We start from the raw sequence: 11,093 nt of genomic DNA, 5'->3' as shown, positions 1-11,093 counted from the left end.
CAAACTGTCATGCAAACTGAAGTGGCCTCAAAGATTATCTTTATTCATTTCTGGCTTAAAAATCTTTACTATAACTTAATGGACTAACAGGTAATCATAATCTTTTCCAAAGTCCCAAAAAGATCATGAACTTCAAATGTGAGATTCACAAAACAGTGTTATTTGGATGAGAAAATATCAGGGTGCTGATCCTTGCTGATCAGCTGTAGGTTCTTGATGCTGCTAACTACACCCTTATCAGCCTGCTCTAAAAGTCCCATACCACAAACAGCATTTTTTCTGATCCAGGAGAGAGTTCGTACTTAAATGATGTATTCTGCAAGAATCAGAGGTGGGAGAGTATTCCCAAGGGTTCAGAAGGGATTTAATGTAATGGTGAAGAACATTGCTCACAAAAGACATCTTCTGTTGGTTGGATGAAGAAGTGGAAGTCAAGGATAGTCTCATATTCCAAGCAGGTGCCTTGGAAAGGAATAATGTCCAGAATCTGACTGAAGGCAGTCTGGAGAAGCTAGAAATGCAAACAAAACCCCTGGTCATTCTGTCTACTCCTGTTGACTGATGGAAAAACAGATTAACTCTGTTCTCCACAAGTGTGGAGCTATGATGAATTCCCAAAAGCAGCCATAAGCAGCAAACAATGAGGATATGGCAGGAAGCTGGAATAATTCTGAGGATGGCAGTGATGAACTCCTCAGCAAACTAGCCCAGGAATCTGTGTGATGAAGTTCTATGAGGTTCTGGTCACAGACCTCAGGGAGACCAAGAACACAAACTGAGTGTTGTCCAATTAAGCAATATAGTTTTAGGGGCAACAGGGTTGTTCTGGGTGTAAGTAAAATCTGCTGTTTTTCAGGCTGTGAAATCATGCTTGTAACATTGTGTGACATTTGACATCAACTGTAAATATTGCACCTGAAAATATATGCGGGGACAAAACAAAAATCCTACTTAATTTTCCATTGGGAGCTAAGGATCCCAGAAATAGCTCTATGTGGTTCTTCTCCAGATTAGGCTGAACACACAAGTTGAGAGATGCCCACTTTGCCCCACGAGCCGCTCCATTTAAGAAGTCATGGTTGATTTTCACCACCTTTTTTCTTGTAGCTGTATAAAGTAATTTCCAGGCCACTGTGTGTTGCGACGGGGCAATTTTACTTTAACTCTGTTTGAATTTTCATGTTCAGGAGTTGAATAAATTGCCACTGGCAATGAAGTTATGATTGCAAGGCACAATCAAATCCTATATTTATACATATGATTAAAATGGTGGGAACATCTACTGGATAGTTATTGCATTGCTAACATATTAAGGATCATTATGTAATTTTGTGCTGTCTTTTCAAATAATGATTTAATCACAGCATGAAATTATACATGTCTGCAGTAATCACCAGTTCAGATTGCCACCTATATATACTTTTTTTTAAATCTGAAAGAGCCTTTACCATTCAGGATTAAAATAACACACAACTTTGATGAGAGGATTGAAATGAGTGTCCTGCAAGCAACAAAATAAATTAGATCCATATTGTTTGGAGTTTAGAAGAGTGAGGAGGGCCGAAATGAAACATAGAAGATCCCAAAGATACATGGTTCCACTAGTGGCAGAATGTCAAATGAGTGGGCATAATATTATTTAAAACTGAGGTGCGTTGTAACTACTTATTGCAGAGGGTGGTGAATCTCAGGTATTTTCTACCCCAGAGGGTTGTGGAGACTGGGTCACTGGAGGCACTTAAAGAGGAAGTGGGTAACGTTTTGAAAGATCAGAAGGATTGTGGTCTGTGGGAAACCGACACGGAAGAGGTGAGGTCGAAGGCAGATCAGTCATTATTCTATGGAATGGTGGGATAGGCTCAAAAGACAAACGACCTACTTCTGCTCCTATTTTCTTAGATCCTTATGGTCAATGCACCACCTTAAACTGATTTGAATAAATTCAGCCGTTCAAATAAAAGAAAAATAATGTCAGATTTGAAAAGCAATAAACCTGGATTTACTCATTTTAATACCTTAATGTATGTATGACAAAGGCAAACCAGTCCTACTACATAATATGAAATAACCAAAGGCTTAATATACCTCTGAATTAGGCTAGATATTTTTCACTCTTAAATAATGATTTCAGAACTAAATTTAAATGTCAGATCTGATTGGTAATCAGACCCCGGCTCATGCTTTGATTTCTACGTACTTGAAGGAAAATGTCAGGGATCTCATCCTTGGATTCTTAATTTGTTTCAAAATAGAGCTTTCATTAAGCAGGAATCAGCCTTAATGTGACCATGTTGCTGACTCTGATCAGCATTCAGTTCAAAATTAGCTGTAATGGTGGATGATTGAAGCTAAACACCCAAAAAGACTCGCGAGGCTATCCGTAGCAAATGATGTATTAACTTAATAACATGCATTTGCAAAATTTTCTTCAAATTAAAAAATAATCAATGTTTTCTATTACAGAAAATTCTCTTTACTAGAGACAGGGGACACTTTACAACTAAGTTATTGCCAGTCAGCCACCTTGAAGATCCATAGCTCATTTTCCCCCATTGATTTCTGAAGTCAAACATACTACTTAAATCTATGCTGATTTAATTTCTTATGTTATATGTACAACTGTCATGTGCTTTGCTTCAAAGCGTAGAGTAAAAACTCACCTTGCTTAGTATCAATGTGATTGGTTTTGCTACTGCTACATTACTCAAAAAATTCTTATTATCAATGAAAATCTGATTGCTCTTTGCATCATTAGAATGTTCCACTCCGGTGCTTCAGCACTAGCAATGAACAATATATATGTAAAGCAAATCATTCACTAGTTCATAAAGTGAAAAAGTTTATTTGTAAAAGATAATAATTCAATTTATTTCAGAGTAGCATCAGAGTGCTAAACCTTAGATAAAAGGGATAGTATTGATGTGACTGAAAGGTTTATTAGCTCTCAAGTACTCTAATGTTCTAAAATCAATCGTACCTCATCTACCTGTACAAATATTTGGAATTCAGCTGAAATGTGGAAAGGAAAAAATCCTAAAGTTTTGAACTACAACAAAATTTTATCTCACATTAACCAGTGAGGTGACTAACTTTCACTTTTTCTATGAAGTTAGCATCTTAGAGCTGGAAAAATTAAAATGCGTGCTGATAATTATCACCGATCATCAGCATTCCAGAAACCATTGTTATCTACATGTACTGTAATGATTTCATTATGAATGAGTTCAGCATGATTAAAAGTAAGATGGAAAAAAAGGTCAGATCGATTTGATTGTTTGATTAACACACCAATTTTAACCACAGTCCAAGGAGGCACCTTCTGAGTCATGGTTGACGAGTTATGTCCTGTTACATGATTCATGGCAATGGTTTGCTTCCTTAAATATTTCTTTATACCTTCTTTGGTTATTTGCCAATCAAAATATGTCTATAACCTTTGCTTCTCAATTGTACTGCCAATGGGCAAAAATTCTCTTTATTTACCACCTAAATGCTTAATGCTTAGAAACATCTCTATTCAATCTCCTCTTAACTGTCTCTGCTTCTCCAATCCGTCTACAGTCTCTTCAACACCTATCATCCAGAACTCTTCTCTGCACCATTTTCTAAAGATTCTCTTTCTGGGTTATTAGATAACTTATTCCAGTAGTTGCAAAATCAATTATCTGACTGTGGATTGACATGGCTTCCCAGATTCTAAACTAGAAGCCTCCTACAAAGAATCACATCCCTCTTACAAAGGATCAGCATCCTGAGTTGGATGATCAGCCATGATCATACTGAATGGCGGTGCAGGCTTGAAGGGCCGAATGGCCTACTCCTGCACCTATTTTCTATGTTTCTATGTTTCTATCCCACTTTGTTGAACTATCTTCCCACATTCTAACAAATTGTCCATATTGTTCTGAACCTGCACTGCTTTTAGAATTTCATCTTTTATCTTCTACAATCTTCCTTCCTAGCAAAACATTAAGATTCATCTCCCACCTGCACATTTTTCCCCACCAACTCTGTCCCTGTGAAGTACATCTCCGGCCTCCTCAATATTATCGTGTGTAAGTCTTAATAATGCTCCCGTACATTCAAGTTCAAGTTTAAATCATTGACATATATCATGAAATGCAGGTGATCTGGTACTGATGCCAAGGAACATCATGGAACACCTGTCCCAAATCCAGGCTAAAATCAAACATGGACACTATCCTTAAGCAAAATTGATATGTGTCTTCACCACCCCTTTTATTCCATGAGCTTCAACTTAGTTGCTTTTATGTGGGGGCATCCACGAATCTAAGGAGAATTTAATTATTGTAGCCAACATCTCTGCATCTTCCACTCTTACTTTGTCCAATAATTGGGGTAACATCTCATCCAGACCTGGTAACATCTATCCTACATAGTTCCTCCTTTGCTGCAATGAAGAAGCCAAAACCTTAATGAAATTAAACCAATTTCTGATCAAACGTAAACATGTATACACTATTTAGGAATTTCAGGATAAAACTTCGAATCTAATATGGTTTTTGATTAAATAGAAATGAGAAAAAAGAAGAAACTAAAGGGAGTAAACAGAAGCCGCACATGCATAAGTGAATATATTGCTTTTAAACATTTATTTCAGTAATATTTATTTGAGCATCACAGGGAGCAATTTAAAACATATCAAGCAAGGGTTAGACCATAAATTGCCACAGCATTCCAATCTAACAAATATAATTACAAATACAACACCATTCTGACACAAAATGAGATTTTAGTTCTGACCATATCCTTTCTCAGTGAACAAGTGCAGAAGCTATACAGACCATACTTTGCAGTTAGTAACAGAAAAGGTTCTCTGCTCAAGATCATCCAGCTATTCATTTTGACACTGTAAGGCTATTTCAGATAGATTTTTTTTCTCGTCTCAGTGACCAATAGCAGCCAAGCCTTCACAATAGCAAACAAGGATTGTAATATTTAATAATAAATCTTAAAACAATTTGTAGCCCTGGAGGTTTCATGAATAAAGTAGTTTAGATAATTGGAACATATTAGATTCAGCTAAGAATTACGAGAGCACGGATATTTCCCATATCCAACCAGACGTCCAGGAAATGAACACTCCAGAGTTAAAGCTGTCTGGTTAAAAAAAAAATGACTTTAGGACTTGTATCAAGTTAGATATTTCTTTTATTCGAATGGCATCAGAATCCACAGCTCCAACCCGGACGTCTTGGGAAGGAGAAATGGGCAATCCTTGGATGATAGAGTTTGGGAGGATGCCTGGAACCTGTACCCACTCAATGCCAACCTGTAGCAGACATAAAGAAATTCAATTTAAAACGGTTTACAGAGCATGTGTTACACCAGATAACTTAAGTTGCATCAGATCATCCTCCTTCCGCAAGGACCACAGGCAGAAAATAAACTTCTTTTACGAAAAATTACACTGGATCCTAAAGGGACAAAAGCTATTGACAGATGGAATTAAAAAGGCAAAAGCACTATTCTCTACAACATCTATCAAGTTAATTCACTGTGAATATATATTGTAGTCTGCCATTGCAATCTAACAAAATGGAAGAACCAGTTCCCTCAATTGATAACATAATGATATTAAAATCTCTGATATAAATGATGCACAAATCCCCATGGTAATTTCACTCTGCTTGGCATGAGAAGTTGTAACTATTTTGTAATATCCAATACGATCATTTTGGGTTTCGTCACAAATAAATTCTCACTGTCTAGTTATTGGCAGTAATATTCAAAATATCATATTAGTTTAATGACAAGTTACAGAAAATAGACCAACATGCTCTATTGGCAATATGGATTAGTACTGATCACATTTACAATCCTTTTATCTTTTTTTACTCATAAATGCTCCTTCTGTTACTATGAAGGCAGATTGAATGAAACTTTCTGATTGTGAACAAAGGTAGACTTTAGAAATAATAATAGTAGTATTTGGCATTGGTTCCTGATTGATGTTTCCTTTGTATTGCTAAGAAACATATTGAACCCCACACTGCGATGTATTCAAAGTCAGAGCTTATAATTAACACTTGAATAGCAACACTAATAATGGTTGACATGTTTTGTCTGTGAGTATAAATCACATCATTATTGCCATGGTGAGAGAAAATCTAAAATAGCCACAATGAAACATTATAGAAGTTTAATTACTGTTACTAATTACACTTTTAAAGACACACAAACAGAAGTTGATAGGAACAGCAATCAAAAGGTCAATTTCATATTTTGCCTTGTTTGGTGTATGAAAAATGACTGTACTGTGCTATCAACCAAAGTAAGAAAGTAATACCAGCCTACACCAACCCTGACATGCCCTGCACAGATTTATACTAAACCAATCACATATCTCCATAGACCACTAAGAAATTACATAATTGTTTCAGACCAGTATACTGCTTATAAACTGATTTGCTGCAAAGAGACCTTGGTTCAAAAAAGCACTCCTTTTAATTCTAGACTAAATTAAATTAGGTGGTAATCTTCTCCAGAGTGTCCATGTGAAACATGAATATCCACATTTAAGCTTAATAGTTGATAGAACGTTTATTAAAATTCGCATATGTAAAATATGGAAAATTCCAGATAGTTATCAGTCAACAGCTTTTATTAATGAATGTGTAACATCAATGGCTTAAACAATTTGAGAGAACCTTCCATGTACTGATCTAGAAAAAAAGCACAGTAAGTTTCCATGAACATAACTATTTTGGTTGAAAAGCAATAAAAATTTGAAGAATAATTTTAGCCATAGATTTTTCAGATCAGTACACTCCTCACACCAAAGATTTTTATTAAAATATGCACATATTTTCTCAAGAAACACCTTTTTCTCATGACTGCTTAATGATATTTTCCCTTTCCAATTAACATATGCATTTGTCCATAGCACACTTACAAAGTTAATCACAAGATTTGTAGATACTATTTAAAAATAACAATAATAAGAGGTGAACAGCATATAATTCTGTAATGGTCTACCAAACTATCAAGTGTTCTTGATTTTGTGGGCAAACATGAGACAGATATCATGTTATTATATTCATAGAATTTGCACATGGTTCAAGTACATTTTTCTCCAAATATATTAACCACAATTAAATAGTATCAGCAAACACTAGTTTCATTGAAGAAGTGTGGCATTTGATGGATTAGTGCTGGTTTCAGTGGGAGAAAGTCCTTACTCATCTATACTTCTTTGATAATCCCCATATCATCGACCTATTTGTTAAGCTGATTTTCCATTATTATGCAGTAAAATGGTTTTTAAACACATTATCCATATCATGGCATTCATGATGACAATAGCTTCTCTTCAGGATTTATAATTCCATTCCTCTGCTTTAATTACCTAACTGTTTATGTAAAACTAAATCAAAAGCTCCTGAGATAATTCCACCCTTTGCTCCGTTGTTACTCCGGACCAAAAACAGTGCAAAGTTCTCTCAAACCACAGAACCACAGAGACAGGGTAACAAGTTTAACGTGTTGACCAATGCCTGCTTATTCAATCTTTAATACTTCTTCCCTACAATGAAATTGGTAACTTCATATATGTTTAATAAACCAAATAGCAATCACAATGTAACTAAACATCTACGGAATAAGATCATTCGTGTACAGTATGGAGGTACTCCTTAAATTTCATCAGATGAAATTAAATCCTTAATTTCAACTGAGGATAATGGATAGGGTTATTGCAGGTTTAATAATAGATTTATAAATTACTTGTAAAAAGGATACTGTCCATTTTAATTGCCTTACTCCATGGTAATTACTTTTTCTGCAATATGAAACTTTGAAAACTTTCACTTGTGGACATTATAGTTTGCACAATTTCTTCAAGATATATTTTTAGAATATACTTATAATTGCTGACATCATCAAGGTTCTATTATGCATTGCAAAAAAGTATTAAAGCTTCCATTAGACTGCTAAAATTTAACTCCCAATGAATTAGAGAGAACAATGAAAGGTAACATTGATGTACTAACCTCGTGAATTCTTGCCAAAATTATTCTTAGCATTATCACCAAGGTTCTCTGTGGCAGGTGAACTTCTTCCATGTTCAGTACCAAGGTTGGATGGACTCCCAGATGAAGATTTTGCCAGATGGTGGCTACCTGTAATATTACCAGTGAGCCAATGATTAACAGGTGCAACACAATAATCAGAGCTTATAGAGGATATAAATAGTAATTTACAGTCAATTAAAATAATTTTTGGCAATGAGGTACACAACAGATATTTTTTGATCAAGCAGCATATGTTGTGCATATCTATAACATAAACAGTAAGTGCTAGATACTCATAAGTTAGGCAGTATCTGTTCAAAGGGATACAGAATTTATATTTCAAATCCATACACTTATAACACCAGAAGTTTTTCTCTCTAGATAACATCTGATCGACTAATTACTTCTAGCATTTCAGATTTCAGATTTCCAGCACCTGTAATTTGTGGTTTTCCATTTGTATACAGATGGGTTATTTTCTAGATATAAAACTTTCTCAAAATGTTATCCAAGTCTTTTCATGTTCTTCATTAGGACAAGTGAGTTGTTTTAAAGCTCATGAATAAATCCAAAGACATCAATTATGTCCTTGGAATGACAGCCAAGAGCTTGTCTCAACAAAGCCCATTAACCTAACTAGGTATCCTTACCAGTAGAACAATCTGAATAATACCACTAAAATCAAATGTAATGCCCTGGGAAAGGGTTCACTGCTAATGTAATGGTTTCTCTGTAGCTGTAGTGTTTGGGTTATGACTAGAGATAACGGGGGCTTTAGAATATGCACTGGCCAATGAGGGGAGGTATTTTTCCTATGTGCCCGAGAGAAGGGACTTTTCACAGGCTTTTGGTTCGGGAGAAGATGCCAGAACGGGGAAATCATAGACTGCAGGACTGAGCGGACATGGAATGGGGTCGGGAGTCGATGGCAGCCGGGGGAAATTGATGAAGAACGAATGGAGGTGAAAACAGTGAGCCCCAACATGCGCATTAGACTGTTTCATTAAAATGGGCGCTTTTTCTTTTTGTTTTCTTTACTAACCCTATAGTCAATTTAAGAATTATAAAGCTCAGTCGTTTAATTGCATATTGTGTACTGTTTGCTATTTCTTGGTACTGGTTTGTAACTGGGGAACACCTCATGCAGCATCCACCCAAACAAGATTTCTCAAGTTTGGCCGGGCCAGGAGCTGCCTCCCCCTAGATTAACAAAGCTGGCCGAACCTGAAGATTACACAACTTTCTGATGAGATATCACGTTCCATTTTGGCATTCTACTATTAGTGTTCTACTTGATAGCAATTTTGTATTATATGCAATCACATGAGATTCATTAACTTCAAATGTTTGCCCGCTAAAAGGTCAAAGGAATATTTCTGCAGCAGAAGTCTGGACAAAATTGGACACCTCATTCTGAAATTCAATACAAGCATAATAGTTTGAATATCTACACCTCTGTGTCACAGAATTCCATTATATTATTGCTAATACTACTCCTTATTAAGCAGTTTATTCAATCTGATAATGGAAAAAGTATAACTTCAGCTGTAATATTCCCAAAATATAGTTTGACACCAAAAGATTTGCAACATACTCAATAAGAATAAGAATTTAAACCTAGCACTATTGTTGCTTCATAAAATAATAAATTAGTTAAATGTATAAATGTGTAACCTCATGAAATCTTGATTTGTATCAGTGGTGTGACGAGAATACACATAAATTAAGATGTTTGCTGGCCTGGGATAGCACCAGTGGCATCAGCAGTTGGTCTGCCACCTGTCCTCAGGGGAGGGAGAGATAAGGAACACAATGAAGCAGCATTTGGAGGTGTTAATGAAGGAGCCATCAGTCTGGGTATTGTCAAGATCGACTCCCCCTTTGAACCCTGAACTGTTTGAAGTGATGGACAGGCGATTTGGAGATGTGTAATGAAGGGACGGGAGAGAGAGCTGTCTAGAGCGGCTCCCCCTTTGAACCCTGAACTGTTTGAAGTGATGGACAGGCAATACCCCAGCAGGGGGATAAAAAGGGACAGGTTCATTAAGGCAGGACACACACGACACCCCGAGGTAATGAGACCCTGGAAGCGGTGCGCCTCTCCCAAGTCGGTGGGAAGCTCTTGGACGGCTGATCGCGGGATCAGCCTTAGACGCACAGGGTGGAAAGGTACGATCAACGGGAACCGGTGTGTGTCCACCGTCGCTTGGGTGCCGGGTTCACTGCAGAGGATTGACCGCATCTGGAGGAGGGGTCACAGTCGGTGACCTCAGGTGACATCACAAAGGACTCGCCCGAAAGCTGCTTGTGAGCAATATCGCAGGTCTGTGAGTGGAAGCCGTTTTGGAATGATCATTCGTTCTCCTTCTCTCTCTCCTGCCCCCCTCATTGTCCATCGCCATGGCAACGATTACTGCGAACTAAACTAAATTGAACTGGACTTTGTGTCACTTTGAAATTGGTCATTTACCCCTAGACAACGATAGAGCTTGATTGATCCTGTTATCTCAATTCTGTGCACATGTGTGTTTATCATTGCTGAACTGTTGCATTTATTATCCTTTCGATTACTGTGTTGCTTGTTTCTTTAATAAAACTTTCTTAGAGCTAGTAATCCAGACTCCAACTGAGTGATCCATTTCTGCTGGTTTGGCAACCCAGTTACGGGGTACGTAACAGTGGTTACAAGAAATTATCTTAAATATCAGGCACAAGATACCTATTAAGATTCAGCCCAGTAATATTCCTGCTTTGGTAAAACTTGATTATAGTTTCTCTAGAGTTAGTCAAAGCCACACGAGATTAGAAGAGTGTTAACAGAGCAGGGAGAGAGAAGAGAGAGGACACAGTTGTTGTGCCTGGTAATAAACTTGCTTAGAGAACACAAACACATCATTTGGCCCAACGAATTAATTCTAGAGAATATAGATAGATGGATAAGTATCTCCCTCTGCCCCTCCTTATTCAGGCCCCCATGTTACCCCTTTCTCTTCTCACCTGACCTGCCCATCACCTCCCTGTGCAGCCTCTCCTCCTTCCCTTTCTCACGCAGTCCACTGT

The 11,093-nt window shown here is 37.0% G+C and overlaps 1 protein-coding gene across 2 annotated transcripts in view; it reads right to left on the bottom strand.

Moving 5' to 3' along the window:
- Positions 1 to 4,607: 4,607 nt before the first annotated feature.
- The window catches only part of LOC140187870 (rab effector Noc2-like), a 256,759-nt gene continuing 250,273 nt past the window's right edge, over positions 4,608 to 11,093 (bottom strand). Inside the window, exons 9-10 of one of the 2 annotated variants that reach the window (XM_072243667.1) lie at positions 8,013 to 8,141; positions 4,608 to 5,293 (exon numbers count right to left, since the gene is read on the bottom strand). In XM_072243667.1, coding sequence (XP_072099768.1) covers positions 5,283 to 5,293; positions 8,013 to 8,141 — 140 coding nt within the window. In that variant the 3' untranslated portion in view covers positions 4,608 to 5,282. Of the gene's footprint in view, positions 5,294 to 6,603; positions 6,687 to 8,012; positions 8,142 to 11,093 lie in introns of those variants that run through there. The other variant, XM_072243666.1, reaches the window with a different exon arrangement.

This window comes from Mobula birostris, chromosome 25 (genome assembly GCF_030028105.1).
Source record: "Mobula birostris isolate sMobBir1 chromosome 25, sMobBir1.hap1, whole genome shotgun sequence".
Lineage (NCBI taxonomy): Eukaryota > Metazoa > Chordata > Chondrichthyes > Myliobatiformes > Myliobatidae > Mobula > Mobula birostris.
The sequence above is the reverse complement of the archived record's forward strand: the minus strand, read 5'-3'. Positions and strand labels throughout refer to the sequence as shown.